Source organism: Botrytis byssoidea, assembly GCF_014898295.1.
Source record: "Botrytis byssoidea strain MUCL 94 chromosome Unknown BBYS_026, whole genome shotgun sequence".
NCBI lineage: Eukaryota > Fungi > Ascomycota > Leotiomycetes > Helotiales > Sclerotiniaceae > Botrytis > Botrytis byssoidea.
Window position 1 is genome coordinate 50460 of NW_024065867.1, and position 18825 is coordinate 69284.

General features: G+C 43.7%; 7 protein-coding genes across 7 annotated transcripts; 3 read left to right on the top strand and 4 right to left on the bottom strand.

The window, feature by feature from the left end:
- Positions 1-136: 136 nt before the first annotated feature.
- EAE97_010144 (uncharacterized protein) lies at positions 137-1077 on the bottom strand (the record flags this gene model as incomplete). Its single annotated transcript, XM_038880659.1, has 2 exons — positions 137-933; positions 993-1077. 2 exons carry the CDS (start codon positions 1075-1077, stop codon positions 137-139), a joined length of 882 nt encoding a protein of 293 aa, XP_038728369.1.
- Positions 1078-2447: 1370 nt separating this feature from the next.
- Positions 2448-3888, bottom strand: EAE97_010145 (uncharacterized protein). Its single transcript, XM_038880660.1, has 2 exons — positions 3016-3888; positions 2448-2956 (listed from the first exon to the last, which is right to left on the bottom strand). Exons 1-2 carry the CDS (start codon positions 3607-3609, stop codon positions 2765-2767), a joined length of 786 nt encoding a protein of 261 aa, XP_038728370.1. The 5' UTR covers positions 3610-3888; the 3' UTR covers positions 2448-2764.
- A 949-nt stretch (positions 3889-4837) lies between these two features.
- On the top strand, positions 4838-6606 carry EAE97_010146 (uncharacterized protein; the record flags this gene model as incomplete). Its single annotated transcript, XM_038880661.1, has 5 exons — positions 4838-4963; positions 5014-5156; positions 5208-6019; positions 6066-6421; positions 6475-6606. 5 exons carry the CDS (start codon positions 4838-4840, stop codon positions 6604-6606), a joined length of 1569 nt encoding a protein of 522 aa, XP_038728371.1.
- Positions 6607-8414: 1808 nt separating this feature from the next.
- Positions 8415-9804, top strand: EAE97_010147 (uncharacterized protein; the record flags this gene model as incomplete). The annotated part of the gene is made up of 6 exons (XM_038880662.1): positions 8415-8570; positions 8624-8823; positions 8881-9044; positions 9102-9219; positions 9270-9337; positions 9404-9804. 6 exons carry the CDS (start codon positions 8415-8417, stop codon positions 9802-9804), a joined length of 1107 nt encoding a protein of 368 aa, XP_038728372.1.
- A 706-nt stretch (positions 9805-10510) lies between these two features.
- Positions 10511-12339, bottom strand: EAE97_010148 (uncharacterized protein; the record flags this gene model as incomplete). Its single annotated transcript, XM_038880663.1, has 5 exons — positions 10511-10867; positions 10942-10982; positions 11034-11869; positions 11920-12057; positions 12091-12339. The coding sequence occupies 5 exons, from the start codon at positions 12337-12339 to the stop codon at positions 10776-10778; spliced, it is 1356 nt and encodes a 451-aa protein (XP_038728373.1). The 3' UTR covers positions 10511-10775.
- Positions 12340-13716: 1377 nt separating this feature from the next.
- On the top strand, positions 13717-14836 carry EAE97_010149 (uncharacterized protein; the record flags this gene model as incomplete). Its single annotated transcript, XM_038880664.1, has 2 exons — positions 13717-13833; positions 13889-14836. The coding sequence occupies 2 exons, from the start codon at positions 13717-13719 to the stop codon at positions 14834-14836; spliced, it is 1065 nt and encodes a 354-aa protein (XP_038728374.1).
- A 1134-nt stretch (positions 14837-15970) lies between these two features.
- Positions 15971-17865, bottom strand: EAE97_010150 (uncharacterized protein; the record flags this gene model as incomplete). The annotated part of the gene is made up of 5 exons (XM_038880665.1): positions 15971-16747; positions 16800-17043; positions 17101-17234; positions 17284-17681; positions 17730-17865. 5 exons carry the CDS (start codon positions 17863-17865, stop codon positions 15971-15973), a joined length of 1689 nt encoding a protein of 562 aa, XP_038728375.1.
- Between the last annotated feature and the right edge of the window lie 960 nt (positions 17866-18825).

An 18825-nucleotide genomic window follows, 5' to 3' on the forward strand; every position in this document is an offset into this window, starting at 1 on the left:
ATCCTCTTTGACAAGCATGCTCGTATCATCAGCCCTTGGTATTGAAGTTGCCACTTGAATACATATGCTCGCTTCTGTCACACACAGTTGTACAGTAGTATTCGTTGCGTTTAAATTTCCTACTACCCACTAGCGCTTACATGCTGAAAGATAGTCCACCATTAGCACTTATCAAACTTCCCGTCATCCACGATGAATCTGGATCGCAGATGATGGCTATAATGCCTGCAATCTCATGATCATAAGCTGGCCTTCCACCCAACCGATTGCCCAATTCTCTGACTTCTGGACTGTCGACTTCTCTGACTGGGGCCAATGGCGTCAATGGATTCCACAAAGCCAGACCCTGTTTGACCTCCTCAGAAGCAGACAAATACATGTCAGTCATAACAGGCCCAGGATTTATAGCATTAACAGTTGCCCTCTCCGCCAATTCTCTGGCCCACACACGAGTCATTGCCTCCATCGCCGCTTTCGTACCTGAGTACAATGTTGTGTGCGGCGTCCCAATTTTGCTATTGATGCTAGACATCATCACAATACGACCAGAACGATCGGTGGGTAGGAAGGGCTTGCAAGCTGCTGTCAACAGCGTAGGGCCCAACACATTGACAGCGTAGATGTGGTGAAATTCTTTTTCGATAACACTCTCCAGGGGACCGATATATAAAACTGCAGCATTGTGTACGAGTATATCGACTTGTAGAGCACCGGTGTTGGAGTTCTTGAAATTCTCTTTCGCCGCAGCAATAATCTGTTCGCATCCAGCAGATGTACTAATATCTGCACGCACGGTTATCGCTTTTATACGATGTTTCGATTCGAGTTCTGCTTTGAGAGTAGCTGCGGCATCATCAGAGCTTGTAGTAGCATAGTTGATAACAATATTGCAGCCTTTGCTTGCCAGCTTTCTAACTATTCCAGCCCCAATACCTGAGCTTTCATGAGCACCACGAGTGTGTGATTGTTGGGAATTTAGGGCAAGAGCTTACTTCTGGCTGACCCAGTGACAATAGCCAATTTACCTTCATGAACTCGAGGTTCTGCAGCCTGTGACGGCAGTTGTGTCTCTGACATGATTTTTTTTTGGCTGAGCTGATGCGATGAGACGTCGGTTTCTGGCTGGAATCTTCGATAACTTCTATCAAATATTGGATATGGATCAATTACATAGTAATCAGACTTGTGATGACAGATCTGACCTTCCCAGCCTCCTACTGCCCTGACACGAGATTCAGCTTTTCTTCCACCATTGCATGCTATAAACGCATTGTACATGGGGCAACATCTCTCCATGGAACTGGAAAACTGACAATCAACCACAAATCTTGCATGTCTCTAATGTAGTCTGAATAGCCGGCACAAGTTCCATGTTTTGGAAAGGAATATGCATTAGATTGCAAATTCCGGTAAAGATTCGCCTCATGCCAGACGCTTTTCTTCAAATACCCCGTTTATTCATAGCTTCATCCCATCTAATGAGCCAACGCATATTTGGTAGACGAGTGTCATTATTACTCTACTTACTTCGTGACTCAAGTGGGTACAGGAATTGATCCCGGATTTCCCAAATAGCGGGGCAAGTGTTTCTTCCTGAAGTTAGGCGTTCCCTGTACCGAGCAAGGGCATATGGGTCCCCGCATCTATATTTTTCGGCAAGCTCTAATGCAGATATTTGTGGACTGGGATTAGTATATCCCTTAGTCATTGAGCCTCGCAACTATTGCACCTATCGCATGTGGTCCTGAGGATCAATTCGCTGCTCAGCTGTTTCCCCATTCTAGACAGTGGTCGAACTACAAAGGAATGACTCAAGACTACCGTAGGAATCAACACACTAGGACTACTAGGCTTATTTTAGTCCCTGGCTTTTCCCGAGGCTGAAGCAAAAGTGGATAATACAAGTATTTGCTTGAAAATAATATCGAATTCTTCACCCCGGGAATAGGAAATGAGAATATAAATCTTATTGAAATGGAGCAACTCTTCGCATGTGAATTTAGACGGTACTGAGTTTTTATGTAACATTGTGGGGAACGCAATCAAGGTGAACAGGCTGCCAAGAAACTGATCTTGACCCCTGGCAAAAACTTTCTCAGGAGTAAACCTCGACTTTCAATGGAAACATCCAATTATCATTAGCAAAAAAACCATGCCCAGGAGTTATCAATGCGGAATTGATAGCTTCCTGCATTCCTCATGACTAGAGCTGGACTCTCTTGCCGAAATGTGAGTTGCAGAGCGACGATTACCGACTCGTTATTTTACATCGCCTACCGCGGTTCGAACAAGATGTGTGGCCCATTACTTCAAGACAACCCTTTCTCGTGGCAAACAGAGTGGTCTGATGTGTAAATGGGCTAACGCCGTTAAGGAGATATGAGTCTAGCCTCTGGCTTCAAGACTCAACTAGCACCTTATTCAGGGATGAACTCTATGCTAATGTACCCCAGCTTTTTTCCTTTTTCTTGTGTTCTGGAAGAGTGGGTTTATGTGCTCAGCTTTTCAGCCACATGAATTTCAATATTTGAGTTGAGATCTCTCTAGGTTGTCATACGGCACGCTACCACAAACCGTGGCAAGACGTCAGATGATGATGAGATGGACAATTGATAATCGATTGCAAGCCAGTAAAAGTTTACGGGGTCAAGCAAGGTACTGAGCAATGTCATAATCAAGAGAATGCGAGTAGTTTTGGCAAGTGAAGATTCCCCTGTGAACATTTTCTATTCTTCCAGTTGATACAAGCAACCAATGTCCTAGGTTACTTTGCTAAATATCCTCCATCTACGGGCAAACAAACACCGGTGACATATGAGGAATTATCTGACGAGAGCCACAACGAGGCTTGTGCGACTTCATGAGCCATTCCGAAACGATGCAAGTTGCTGACGGTTGGGGCAAACTCTTCCATGGTAGTTCCCATAATCTCCAATGCTGCGGCTGACATATCACTCTGCTTTCGCGTTAGTTTTGTTAAAATGCTGTTTTGATGCAACATAGTAGTAAACTCACAAAGATAGCACCCGGTGCAACTGCATTCACTCGGATCCCCTTTGGCCCTCCCTCTACAGAGGCATGTTTAGTCAAACCAATGATAGCGTGTTTCGTTGCTGTATAAGCAGGCATGTTTGGTTGTGGCCTAAAAGCGTTGATAGATGCAATATTGACGATAGAGCCTTTAGTGCCCTGTTTCGCCATCTGTTGCATTTCATACTTGCAACATAGTGCTGTTCCAGTGAGGTTGATTCCCACGAGAGTATTCCAGTAGTCCTCATCAAAATTGATAAGTTGTGTCTTGTCCGGCGTGAGAGCAGCGTTGTTAACAGCTACATCGAGCTTGCCGAATTTCTTGACCGTTGCCGCGATGAGATTTTGAACGTCCGCCGACTTGGCAATGTCGCATCGCACAGATATTATCTCCCCAAACTGCGACAACTCTTTCTCAGTTGCTCGGCCCTCGAGTTCTTTCACATCGGCAATGACCACTTGAGCACCAGCTCGTAGAAAGACTGATGCTGTAGCCTTTCCCATGCCTTGTGAACCGCCGGTTATGATCGCAACCTTGCCTTTTAGGACAGGGTAGACGGCAGCCTCTGGAACGTCCATTTTGTGGGTGATGTAAATTAAGAAGAATGAAGTACGGGGACTGACTCGAGTTGGAGTGAAAGTGTATATTGTTTATAGCGAATTTGACCAGAGCAAGAGTAGTATGATATAGGAGATATTACGTTTATGGCCAACCAAGTGGATTTAATTGACTTCGTAAATCACGTAGGAACCGCAAGCGAGACAACATAACACATGAAGCGAGCTATGAAGCCTCCGATCGTGTGGAAAGCCGAATTATTGGTGGTGGCGCTGGCTGCTGAAGCTCTGACATCTTTATTCACTGCGGGTACTATTTTAGCGGTGTACATTTGATTGATCACAATCCCCCACCTTATCAGTCTCGATTATATGCCGGCAAACTTGTATGCTGTGACTCACACCACTCCTTACAGTTTAAAAAAGACTGTCACTTCGGAATCCGCAACAGAGCTTTTGTGACATATAAAAACCGAGCTTTACTTTCACTCGAAAGAAAATCTACAGTCAAAGATGCTTTAGTCAATCCTTGTCACTTCTTATCTAGCTTTATTACACGTTCGCCAAGAAAATTTGACGGCGGGGCAAGGAATGAAGCTAATTCTGCAGGTTCTGGGGTAGGCCGAGCGTCTGGATTTTCAATGCTAAGCTGGTGGGCATTTCAGGACGATCCGTCAAAACGACGGGAAGCTGTGATGTGGCGACTTCATGCTTCCAGTAACTGCAATCCAATAGTGCTGCTAAGCTGTAGCTGAATGGCGCTTGATGAAGTTCGTCAGAAGTCAGTCTGTGGAAAAGTTTTCCGACGCATATGCAGTATTTCTAACACCAGGTTAAATAATACTAAGATGGGCCTGGCAGATATCATCAATGGCAACTTACGACCCTTGCAACATGTGGTGTATATGGCTCGACCTAACCTCATGTTCACCTCGCGGAGACCAATTTGATACTTGCCGCGAAGCCCTAGTCAGAATTCGGAGAAATAAACTTTGGAAGTCAGCAAAGATTCGCCAGTAGCATCGGCGAGCGCTGTATCTGGTATTCATCGGATAGATAATCCCTGAACCCACGAGGTGTATTAGCTATTGATTCATCCAGTCATTTGGAAGTTAATTGATTTATTATAAGCTCGCTCGCACTTGCCTTGAGTATTGTTGTTATTTCAGACAAGACTTTGACCAGACTTGCGTCGAACCATTTCTCTTTTCGACTGTCGCCTCAAGAAATTTATCATACGATTTTCAATATGGCAGAAGTAGAGGTTAAGGCACCTGTGCCGCAGACTGAAGAAAAGCAATCTTCAGAAAGGGGCAACTCCAGCCAGGGAGAGGGAGTTGATATCCCAAGACATACAAGTTTTGTCAACGTTATGGTTTAGAACAATGCTTCTTCTGAAAAGTGACAACTACTGATGATTCCCAGGTCTTGGTGACGGCTTGTCTTGGTGGTTTTCTTTATGGGTTCGCTGCCAATGCAATTTCTGGCACAGTGGCTCAGCCGACATTCATCGCCAAATTTTTGACCAATTTTCAGGCTCTACAGCTCACAGATGCAATGCTTGGAGGGTAAGTGAAACAACTGCTTCGTCTTGTACTCAACTAATCGGCTCCAAATAGATTCCTAGGTGGTGCTATGGTCGGCTCTCTTCTACAAGCCCCAATATCTAACAAGTTCGGGCGACGTATTGCCAATGCAGTGGCCGGGGGTATTGTGATTTTTGCTGCTGCTATCTCAGCTGGAGCTGTCAACGTTGGTATGTTTATTGCTGGCCGTGTTCTTACCGGTGTTGGTGCGGGCATGGTTCTCGCCAACTCTCCAGTTTATATGAGTGAAGTTGCTCCTCCTCACAACCGCGGAATGCTGGTTGGACTTCAAGGTGTTGGTATCGTTACTGCCTATATCATGGCTGCAGTTTGCGCCTTGGGATTCAATTTCGTGGAAGCCGAATATCAATGGAGATTGGTCTTCATTGTACTCTGTGGAGTTGCTTGTCTTCTTCTAGTGTCTCTTTGGTATCTGCCCGAATCCCCCAGATGGTTGATGGAGAAAGGAAGAGACGCAGAGGCCAAGCAAGTTTTAGAATACTTGCACAAGACCAAAGCAGACCCTTATAACACTCTAGCCCGTGCTGAAGCAGTTCAGATCAGGGCTCAAGTCGACACCGAGAGATCTCTGCCAAAAGGCTTCATCTATATTTTCTCCACCCCACATCTTAGGAAACGCGCCTTTATTTCGATCATTCTCTGGACTATGGGTCAAGGAACTGGTATCACTGCAATCGCAAATCTCATCCCCACATTTATGGCAGGTCTCGGATTTGGTACTGTTGTTCAATTAGGACTTGGTATTGTCTGGTCTGTTTGCGCTGTTATTGGATGCGGTATCAACGTTGTTCTTTTGGACCGCATTGGAAGACGAAAGCTTTTGAGTGAGTTAGCTCAAACTTCTCAACGGACTCTGCTGACCTCACTTAGTCATTGGTGGTTTCGGAATGGCTGCTATTCTTAGCACGATGGCTGCATTGGTCAAGTACTATCTCGGTACACCTGCAGGCCCAGGTGTTAGAGCGCTTGTTGCTCTCTATTTCATCATGGGGGCCTTCTTCACTTCGACGATCGAATGCACTTCCTATGTTTACGGCTCTGAAATCTGGCCAACCCATCTCCGTAGTGAAGGATCCACCATCACATATTTGAGTTTCTTCGGAAATGCCATCGCGTATAGTGCTCCTGTCTCAGTTGGCTTGAACAACATCGGATGGAAGTTCTATATGATTCTCATTTGTGTGACTGTTGTCACTACCATTATGATTGTCATCTGGTTCCCAGAGGTAATAATTCCACCTGCTACTTTACATGTTCCCTTTGCTAATGACTTCTACAGACGATGGGTTTGACATTGGAGGAGATCAACGTTACATTTGGTGAAAAGGTCGAGTTGGAGCTCAAGGATGCTCTGTATAACGAGACTGAATCGACGACATCGGATTCTTCAAGGCAAGAACCTGCTGCATAAAGCTTCGGTAATCCTCATAATATTCGAGGAATATTCTTGGTGCGGACTTGGCCAACTTCAATGTGTGGTGCAAGCCTTTCTTGACGAAAACGAAAATAACGAAAACAATTTTAATGACTTAGTAGTAATTATGTAAATATCGATAACTCACGTTTCTCTTGCGGCTTTGTCTTTTCTTCGATGTGATCTATGAAAACTTATGCAATTGTTTTGCAGATAGTACGGGCATGTTTTCCTCTTTCCAATTTTTTTATTTGAGTAGGTAGGTAGCCGAAGCTTCTAAGCTCTAAACCCAGTAACACACCCTACATTAAAAGCTTTTATCAAAGTTTAGAAACCTAGTTGTAAATCTGGTCCACCTTTCGCCATTACAGAAATATGGATATCCAAACTCAATGTTATCATTTTCCAATAATAGGCGAGGTGAGGACTCTTTTGATTTTCAACAAAATGGCTCTGATCGTTCCTTACCTAGGTAGCCATCTGGTTACATGTTGAAAGGTGAGATATGAGCATCAAATGGTTCTGGCCTCAGTGGGCCATCTATCTGCAAATCCGGGGCCTCCAGGAAGCTACTAGGATTCAGGATGAAAATTTCTGTCAATGTCGAATCATAATTCTAGTGTCCGCTGCCAAGTTATTCCATTTTACTCACTAGTCTCCACATGACTTTTGTACTACCGACAGGGAGTCGGGCACGTGGGGCCGACTGAGCTGCCGTGGCCCACTTCCAGGCTCAACTCCCCCTGCCAGTATCAATGATTATCCGAGCAACGCATCTGCACGACGTACGACCTGAATTATGAAAATTTTACTTCCTTTCATGTCAAAGTCTTTTCTACACCGATGTTGAAAGAAACAGAACAATTCATTTTGAAGGTCAATAGTGGAAAAACTTAGAGCAGAAAACCCACGCTAATTCCACCATAATTATGTATGTTATTGCAGCTCCTAGGTTTCACTAGTCGCATTTCTGATTCAGTCAGCGGCGTTTTGTTGTTGAAGATCCGCAGATCTCTATCCCAGTCGCAACGGCCCACGAATAGGGTCTCCCAAGCGAGGCCGCGCCATCATCTCGATTGTGAAAAAAAGCAAGTCGATACGTACAAATGATTCAGCAAGCTTAATCCCCATCCCAAAATAGTCTTAGGCCGCCAGGCACCTTGCCTGGTCATTGAGTGGATAGTTTGCAGCGGGTGTTCCTGTTGTCTAGTTTGGGATATAACTCGTTTCTTAAAGTTTGCCCAACAGATGGATTGAATAAAAACACACGAAATGGTCGACGATCTTAATTATACTCCTCGACTCCTGGGCTGTTATCTCAATATGTCTGGTGCAGCTCCATGCAGTCGCATCATGCAACATCAAGAATGGTTTCACAGATGATAGAAGATCTTCAGTATTATCCAATAGAGCAATTACGGGATGTCGCCCATGATATTCTCACAAATCCTGCGTCCGTTTTCCCCGGAGTACTTAGCCAAGTACTGTAGGTTTTAATGTTACTGAAGCAAGTTCGCAAGAATTCAAAATTACTCTTTTTGGTGATAATAGTTCCAGTTGCTTTTGCTGCAAAGGTAATCTCCCAGGGCCTGTAACGTCTGGAAAAGTAAATTCAATGCTGGCTTGAGCCATCCCAGCTTGTCTTGGGCATGGCATCATATATACACAGGAGCCATAGAATTCTCCCAAGACCATCAAGTACGTCCTCTTTTCTTTACTAATAGTGGTGGGTCTCAAATGGTGAAGAAACCACTCTGTGCATAGCAACCTACCAAAGTACAACCAGAGAACTCTTGATCTTCACAATGACAGTTCCGCTCACGGAGAAGGGCCAGCAATTGCTCGGCGTCCTGTGGATGGAAGTCGTCCTTTCGTTTTGCTTTATTAGTCTCCGGTTGTATACGCGCAAATATATTGGTGGCGCGCCAGGTGTAGATGATTATCTTTTGATACTTAGCTGGGTAAGCTACAGGATAGAAGACTTCTATATTGCAGCACTAATGATTTCGTCTAGGCTTTGATGACAGCTTTCGCAGCATGCATTTCACGATCAGTATCATATGGCATGGGAACACACGCGTCAGCATTGACTCTTACAGATAATTCTCATGGCATATTATGGCTTCTAATAGGCCAGTTCATCATTGCAGTTGCTATGGGAATAAGCAAGTGCGCTGTAGCAGTCTTTTTACTACGAATTGTTAACCAAACTTGGTGAGTTGCACTCCTTAACGATGAATCAACACGGAATGAAGACTGACTGAGCATCAGGCATAAAATATTGCTCTACTTTTGGATCCTGACTATCCTGGTATTGAGTTTCCTGCTGGCTATTGCTGTGTTTGCGCAATGTACTCCAGTTCAGTCTATCTGGGATCCTACAGTCGAGGGTACCTGTACGCTGAGTTTGACTGTCATTGCGAAAGTTATGTGCTGTAGGCTTTTTCGTCAACATTTGTCATATCGGTATGAAAGCTAACACATCATGCAAGCTTGGTCTGCAGCAATGGACTTCTTCCTTGCGGGGTTTCCTTGGGTCGTCATCTGGGGTCTCAATATGAAACAAAAAGAAAAGATCACCATCTGTGTTTCTTTGAGTTTGGGTGTTATGTGAGTTATGTCGGAGTTTCCTCGCGACATTTGTATTAACCTTCAATAAGTGCTGGTGTATGTGGCGTAGTCCGTACTACAACCTTGGATGCTCTTATGCAGACTGATGACTATCTATGTGAGTATATTCTTCCATCTTCAAACCTAGATTTACTCTATTTATCGATGCTAATTGCCTCTGCAGATGCTGTTAGTGATTCTGTCATGTGGACCATGTCCGAGCTTTGTGCCACTGTTATCTGCGTCACTATTCCTGCCCTTCGACCTCTCTATAACCGTCTTACAGGAGGCAGTTCGACAGGCGGACCTTATCAAAACTACGATTTCGAGAATCAAAAGTCTGGCGCTGGCGCTGGCACTGGCGAATATAATCTTAAATCTTTGAAACGTGGCAACAAGGAAGCAACTCATTACGACGTCGAAGTAACTCGAGGAGGCATAGACAATGACACTGATAGCGATACTTGCATTCTCGCACCACCAACAGCAGAGGAACCGAAAGAAGGTGGAATTCAGCGCCACCGTGAGGTTACGGTCACTTATGAGGATGGAATGAGTGCGACTAGAAGTAAGCAGCATGTCTAGACGAGCGATTGGATAGTTACTGCTTTGGAATGATATTGTCTGGATATGGGAAAGATACCAATTTGTGATTAGTATGGCCGAGTTTAAGGACGGCTTTTGATTTTCAGGCGGAAATAGTCTCATGTACGTCAACTCCGAAAGATCTTGTAGGCTTTCGGTGTTTATGATGGGGTTTGTAAAAGTATTAAAAGGGGCTCAAGGCCACTTGTTTTCATCGATTTGTATAGAACCGTAATAGGCAGATGAAATTCGCCTCACATCCGAGATTAGGAAGGTTTAAAAAGTGCTCAATTCTTAATCAATAATATGCTCGCTGAAAGTACTCGAAAGTGTATGTAACTGTATCTCCGCCACATCTACTGAAAAAAACACAAGCGCGCTCAATAATTTCTCAGCCGCGAACTTTCAATCACTCCCCACCACAGCTTGCGGCTATCTATTTTGCAGAAATTGTCTCAAATGTGACACAACTCGACGACGATCTTTTTCTCAAGGTATTTGAATATCGATCCGAGGCAAATAAGGTTTCTATGCAAGCGGATGTGCTCGACATAATAGTGAGATAAAGATCACCGCTGTACAAGAATCTACATAAATATTGGTAAAAGCTCTTATGCAATGCTAATGCAAATCAACTTGATCCGAGACTTATGAGCTTTTTGTAGCTCTAGACTATCAAACTTCAAGAACGCCTCTCGTCAGACTAGTCTAAACGAGTATGAGAAATGATCGGTATTGCTTGAGAATCTAGGCCTATTGCAACAAGAATTCTAGTGCAATTAATTCATGAAAATACAACCATATTTAGGTCAGTATCGACTTGGACCAAAATTGATGGAACATATTCGTTTTAAATGCAAGATAATATTTCCGAGACTAATTTTCTTTCACCTGGAGTCCTCCAAACAATAGACAGTGTAGTCTAGACGGGTCGAATACACATTGTTTCTTTTTGCGATCTTAAGAAGGGTTTAAATTCTGCTGGAAGTGCTTGAGTATCTCTTCAGATCTTTAACTTCTTCTTTGATCGCGAGCTCGCTCATGATTTCCTCACTCCCACCCCCTGCAAGTATTAGCATGATTACTACACAAAAGAAATAATGAGTCTGTTATTCTGACTAGAAAACCAGTACTTACCGACTGCCATAACTCTCACATCCCTTGAGATGGCCTCGATCCTATACACACCATCAGTAGGCTGTTACCCTTGCAGATTTTAGTCAACCCACCTTCCACCTTTCCCACCTCGAGCATAGCCCAATCCACCCATGATTTGTTGAGCCTCCCTTACACATTTCTCGAGGCACCTTGTACTTACAACTTTCAACATAGCCGTCATACCTCCAATCCTCACATCGTTCTCTCCGCCATTCTCCCTACTCAGTTCGATCAACCAAGTCAACTGCTCTAGGAATGCTTGCGCAGGTTCGATCACCCTTCCCATCTTCACGAATTTCGCTCGAATCACCGGATTCTCAATTAGTTTCTTTCTAAATGTCTCACGCGTACAAGCATATTTCCATGCATCTTCAGCACAAACTCTACTCAATCGAATGGCCGACGAGGCAATGCTTTTGCGCTCAGCATTGAAATTGGACATGATGACTTCAAATCCGCGATTTTCTTTATGTAAAAGATTCTCAATAGGAACTTTAACATCATCAAAAGTAATAAATGTGCTACCGGATGCCCCAACTCCGGAATTATGCATCGTTCTTCGAGAGACTCCGTCAGCGTTCAACGGGATGATAAGAAGCGATATACCAGTTGCCCCTGGGCCTCCGGTGCGAACTGCCGTGGTGACATAATCCGCCCAAATAGCGTTTGTGATCCATTTCTTTGAGCCATTGACGATATAATGGTCCCCGCTCCGTACAGCAGTGGTTTTGATATTTGCTACGTCGGATCCAGCATCAGGTTCCGTGATGCCAAGACAAAATCTGATGCTGCCGTTTGCAACACCAGGTAGGAATTTTGCTTTTTGTTCTTCCGTCCCAAAATTGACTATTGGTGGCACTCCAATTCCATTTCCTCCGCCAAGACCCCATAGTACGCCAGTATATGCCTAGATTGCGTCAGTGTGAAGGCAACTCAGAAACCGAAGCGCGATCTTACTACACGCGACAACTCATCCGTGACAATCAAAGTATGCCACGAGTCCCACTCCTCAGGTCTGATATCTCCCGGTAACTTTACATCCGAAAGTCCCGTGCTCAAAGCTAGATATCCTAATTCCGCATGTCGTCGCCATGCCTGCGGGATTCATTAGTGAGATCCTAAAGTCACGGGAGCGGCACGTGCCGAGTCTGGTACTTTGCCTGCCGATTCCCAATCAAAGGCATACGGCAAGATTTCTTCATCGACATATTTGCGCACCGCAGCGCGAAGTCTGCGATGTGAACTATTGTAATGGGGTGACACGTTTCGGGAATACCACAGTGGCTCGGCATATGGAGTTGGACAGCCAAATGGCTCATGTGCGCTGTTTTCGGATGGTGATGAGGGCCTTTTGAAAGTTGTGAATGGAATAGACATCGTATGGAGTTATCAGCAACGCTAGGTAATATATTTTGTGTGGTTGATAAGATGAATGGGGCTCTTCTAAAACAAAGGAAGTGCTAATATTCGATATAATGAGACTTGTTTTTGAACCTCGGCATGTCAATTGTGATCTGCATGATGACCCGTGAATTACAATCCTTGTAAATCTTAAAATATCATATTGTGCTTTTGACAGAACGATTTATCTTTCTTCACCAATTGTCAATGTCAACACTGTGCTACTGAACATATGCATCGCAAGGAGTTTTGCCGATCTATGTGACAGATACTCTTTTTGACTTGGAATTATCGTCAGTTTTAGGCCGGGTAAGCTTATTCGTCCGAAGTTCACATCCGATCAGGTCCCTGCTTTGCTTCGGGTATGGTAAGTCTAGAGGCACTTCAAGACTTTAGATTATAACATAATTCCCCTGAGTTCGCAGAATTTTCATCATGAGTGAAATGTAACTGACTTCGATGTTGCCAAATATACCACCTAAAGATGCCACTTTGTGAAAAGGTTTCAGCGCGGTCATCCACGCTATAATATGAGTCGATCTGATAGCTGCGTTCGGCGAAGATCGATTTTTGAGTTGGCGCTGTTAGCATTACTTGAAACTGAAAAAGTCCGCTGTGTACATTTTGCTTGTTCGTCAAGTGAGACGACCATTTCGAGTCTTGCGGTATCGCTATAAAACTCCCTGGGGGCTGTGAGAATGTCTTCCTTCTACCATCAGTAACAACCATAGTACCCATCACCAATGCTACCATCACACCACTTCCACCCAAGCTACCAGTCCCCGGAAGTATTTTAACGGTCTCGCCAGGGGGAAGATTGAGCTTTCACGTGGTAAGAAAGTGCGTAATCAAACTTGACCCGTTAATAGGAAAGAGCCGGCTGGATATCTGAGCCAGTAAAGGTTCGTGGTCCGGTAACATCTACAACTTTGAAATGTTCCAATCCTATCTTGACTTCAAAAGGTTGGGTGAGATATAATCTTCCACTAATGAATTTACTAGCCACACACACTTATGCGTCATAATGTTGAGGAAGTTGCGATCGACTTCACGATATATGTGAAGATTGATATAATTTAGCAATCTATGACTAATAATAGACCAAATTCATCTGCGTGTACATAGACAGCGGGAACGATATAAGACGATGTGAAAATATACGAAGAACTCTGAAGAGAAAGAAACAGTTGCTTTGCCTGGTTGTGAAGATAAAAGTGCATGGCGTCATTTCGCTTACATAAGCAATTTCTTATCTGGCTGGTGAACAAACTGATCTGTCAATCGTAGATGCTTCTCTAACCGGCTTCAATCGTTCAAGATTGTTTCTGCAACAAGCCTCAAAATCTCAGTACGATGACATCTTCGGGCTCAGAGCCATACATTGTACAATGGCTGCTCGATACAAGACTCCTGTGGCCTGTTCACCGCAAAGATAAGCCCAAAGAGGAGGTCGCAGAACTGAGAACTGCTGTGTGTATAACGTCTACAAGCTGCTCTGCTTGTCTGAATTGACAGATGATGCTAGGCTTCTCGTGCTTTGGCTCTTCTCTCTGAATCCGAGCAACAATCAGTCCTTAAATATTATCACGTCAAAGATGCAAAAATGAGCTTAGCATCCCATCTTCTCAAGCACCTTGTTATTGCAAAACATTGCAATGTACCTTGGCCGAAGACTACAATCTTGCGCGAATCGAATGGAAAGCCTTGTTATATTTCGGCCGCAAATCAACCTCGGATCGAATTCAATGTAAGTCATCAAGCTGGACTTGTAACATTGATAGCTGTGATTGGGGGCGATGGAACAATAAATGTGGGAACAGACATTGTGTGCGCCAACGAACGACTGTCGCATGACTATAAATATATAGAGAAGAGTGGATTTTTTGAATGGATTGATATGCATGGAGAAGTGTTCGCAGATTCGGAGGTCAATCATATGAAGCTTTCAACAATTGGACTCGACGAAGTTGCGCCCGGTAAAAAACTTCATGGATTTGGCAACGACGCACTCTCTGGATGCCAATGGAGAAACAGACAATTGGATCTGATCATTACAGATAGTGAGGGGAAGGCTAAACAATTGAGGATTGACAGTAACAATGTCATCGATGCGAAGATCAGACGGTTCTATGCCATGTGGTGTTTGCGAGAGACCTATGTCAAAATGACTGGAGAAGCCTTACTTGCACCATGGCTTAAAGACTTGGAGATTTGCGATGCTCGAAGTCCAACTGCGTCTGAGGTACATGATCTGAATTCTCTCGAGAGCGGGGAAACAATTGATAACTATCGTATTGTATTCAAGGGCCGCGAAGTTACAAACGTACATATGGAATTGGCTGCATTAGGTCCGCATTATATGGTGGGTGGTGCTGTCAGGGTAACAGAAAACGACAAGAAGTTAGGATTGGGCCCATGGGAAGAGCTTGATCTTGAGAAGGATGTCCTACAGATCGCGGAGTCTAAGCCCTGAACAGTCTTGTCCGCCCTCTTGTACCACAACATCTTAATTCGGACCGCACCAATAATTCTTGTGACATTTTGATGGGGTGGTGATTCCATGAACCTACTGCCAAAATTGGAAGCGGCGTATAATTTTCACGCATCCGATTTTAGCAGTAGAAGTCCACAACCATTGGGGACAAACTTTCATGCACGCGTCTTTTCTTTTTCTTGCTTATCAAATAACCATTCAAGGACTGACCCGACCTCTCCAGTTCAAATTTTCTCCAGAACCTCTCGGGGGTCATCAACCACGATAATGCCATTTTATTCATGATTTATGTGTGTGTGTCATTCAAGCCTGTTGTTACCGTTCAAGTCAATAAGGTCAAGTGGAGTCCGCGACAGTCATCTATTCCGAGATAGCTATTTTAGTTTCTAACTTTTTATATGAACCACAAATCCAATCACATGAACGATGCACACTACATAATCACAATTTTTCATGTACCGTTAACCTCTGGGCATGCAACAACAGCTTGTGATTACTCATTCCTCAATGATGGAAGGGTACGCAGGTAACATTTTTCATCTTGTACCATTAGCTGACCACCGTACCTCCACTGAGACCATGTATGAAAACAATGAATGAAGTGGTTTTGTTTATTTCTGAAAGAGGTCCGCAGTATCAGGCATCTCTTTCATTTTCCTGCGTTCGGATAGTTGTCTAAAGTACATGATTATTGTCAACAAATTTATACGACGTGTTACCCGGTCTCCATAACTCGTCCCATTGATACGAGACTCTTCTTTTTCTTTCGAATTGAGTTTCAATTGGACTACAATATGATCATCAGAAGTTCACATTCAATTTATATCTTCAGTTGAAAAATTGAATTGATTAGAAATTTGAACCCTTCTTGAATTTCCCTCTGTTTTTAAGCGCATCCAGATTATCTAGTGCGGACAACTAGAGCCTTTAGTTTACATAACATTTTGCTTCAGAGAACTAAGCCAGGGCATTATGTGGAAGGTTATGGTAAATCAAAATGCGATGAAGTCAAAACGTGAGAATCTAGTGATGCTGAATACAGTTGCACTCACACAAACTCCAAGCTAAGTAAAAACATCCCAGATCCGAAATTGACATGGAATCAGAGAGACATCATATAGTGGGTGCGCAGAACTCCTCGTCATGTTGTCGCATCTGATCATAGTATCGTGCCGGCATTGCTTCTCTGTATGCAGGCGGTGGAGCGTCGTTTGGTTCAAACTGTCTAGCGGTAGACCCCATGGCGACTCGATCTTGCCTCACGATATAGGGATTGCCATTTTGGTTTTGGTTGGTATAGTGAACTGTTCGATTTTGATCCGACATTAAATAGACGGAGTCTTGATCATTCTTGGACGATCTCAGCCAATTCTCTGGGTTCGTGGTTTGAGACTCCAGTGGTAAAATTGACGAAACGTGAGTCAGTGGCGTTCGTGACCTTGTCGAAGGGAAGGATCTCTGAGCTTCGGGGTTATTTGTGATCATCAGGTATAGGATATCAGTCTTCATCCCTATGCCTTTTATTCCCTTGATTAAACTTTGATCTTGTTTCCCAGGTCCATTTATCATCCCTCTCGCGGTTCCTACCAAACTTGTTCTGCTGCTACCAGAAGTGCTATTCCTCCCACTGGCATCACCTACTGCTCCAAGTGCTGTGCTTAGAAGTCCACCCCTCCTGGATGTATTACTGCTTGAGCTATCTCTACGACGACGATCTCTTCTGTCTTTTTTGCGATCTTTTTTGCCTTCTCTGCTGGATTTTCTATCGTCTGGAATGCCAGTCAGTAGACTTTTTAGTCCACCACTATTGGCAGGATGATTTGGGTCAGCCCAACGACTGTTGAATGCTGGTAAAGGACCAGCCAAAGATGACTCGGGGTTGTTGTGCGCCTTTTTATTTGTCAGTAGGTCCTTATTTATCAAAAAGATGAATCGCACATACGTATCGAGCCTGGGCTCTACGATCTCCATAGTCCGCAATAAAGTGGCCCATTTTTTTTAGGCCAGTTTGTTGACCACGTCTTTCATCGTCGGGATAAATAAGGGAAGCAGATGGAGGAAGTTGGACTTCTCTTGGTACTCCATACGAGTTTTGAGTCTGTTCAGGCTTAAATGTTAAGACCATTGCAAAGAGACCATGCGGTACGAAGAGGTTTTTATTGGCTCTGTCTAAGAAAGAGGACGATCTAATGAGAGTATCAACTGGGTGTTATCATCACCAAGTAGTTAGACTGCCTGCTTACTGTCTTTGTGTCTGATAACCTTTGGCGGCTCGTACTGCAATTGGAACAACCATAGACACAACCATCGGAGAAATACCGGGTGCAAATCCGACACCTTGAGCGGCCACATTCACGGCGTCGAGATAAGGAGACGCCTGTACATAAGTAAGTATCCACAAATGGCATTCGCGTGTTCCAACTTACTTTATGAGCTTCATTGAAATCATCAATAAAATCCAGAAATGTATCTTGATCTATGCCACAACCCGCTAGCTCCAAGGAGTACGCTCGGATTATACCACGACTCTGCGTTTCAGGCCTCCGCTGTGGCAGTATTACAGGGCAAGAGAGCCCTTGAGCTGGCCGAATCCTTTGATCTGGCAGCTCGTGGGAGTAAAATGAAACGTCTCGCTCGTATACATTCCTCATTGGTTGTGCTCGAGGATTTGCGGTTAAATATTTTCTGTAATTTTCATCTCTCTCTACCTCTGCACTTATGCGATCTGAAAGGGTGTTTTGGTAGTCAGCGTAGGATTGTAGGTCTCGATATGCGTCCTCATTATTGCTATGTTGATTTGCTTTTGACAAAGTGTGAAGTGGCACTATTGTAAGTCAGCATCGATATATGGAAACCTTGGTGATAGACTAACTCTGGGATGGAGCTATATAAGTCGAATCCCGATTTGCATCTTTCGTGTGGGATTTAGGACTCGGAGATTGATAAGACGTCTTTGCTTCCATTGCGAGACCAATACCTGAACTAATGAGTCCAGCAAGTTTGCCCATACTGTCTGCTTCCTGTTGGAGTACTAGAAAATTGTTGTGCCGGTAAAGATACAAGAAATAAGAGGTGCGACTTGCTTCTGTGTTTAACAGATGTAAATCTTTACGATAAGAGGGGTATAGAGAGAAACTTTATAATGAAAGTCATTGTGCGGTCCGAGATTTCACTGCATTGAAACCCAGCGCATAGAGCAGCGCGATGAATGCCAAGACAAGAAGAAGAAGAAGTCTACCATTGAAAATACGAAAACCTTTCCGCAACAAGTAGAAACATCTATAATTGGGTTAATTTAAGTAGATTTAATCGTCCCACATATCAATATCACTCGATGCGACAGCTACGAAATAGTCTCTTGATTAGGAATGAAAGGCGTGATAAATTAATCATTACTACGGAGTTGCCGCTGTGGGAATTTTGTGATGACGCTACTCACTGGTTACCCTTTTCGGCAATCTTCGCTTAAATGGATGGCGGGGCACTCCGCCACATCCTCGAGGCGATGGGATGTTTATCTTACAGTTCTTAAGTTTGAGTTTAGAAATTCTTCATCAATCACACAAATTAGATGATATAGAGTCCTGATGCAAAATCAGTTCGCTGGATCTCAAATGAATAGCGAAATGAGCAGTGAAAGGCCAAAAGATGGGTAGTATTATCCTCACATGGTAAACTCAATTTACTCAGGAAATTGGAGAATGATCAACTCTCATGAACAATACTAAAAGTATATCACTTCAACTGAACTGCAAAGCTTGATGTCTTATTATTGAATCTAACCTATGATATTGACGTGATTCAGTCAGCGACTGCCGTCACTCATCTCGGTTTCTAAATTGTCAAAATCAAAGATAATAAACTGTATGCGAGACGTAAAAGAACATAACGTTTGAGATTTTGTATGAAAATCTGACAAAATATGTAGAGATTCAGATCCGCTGACTTTTTGTCAACAAGAGTCTATA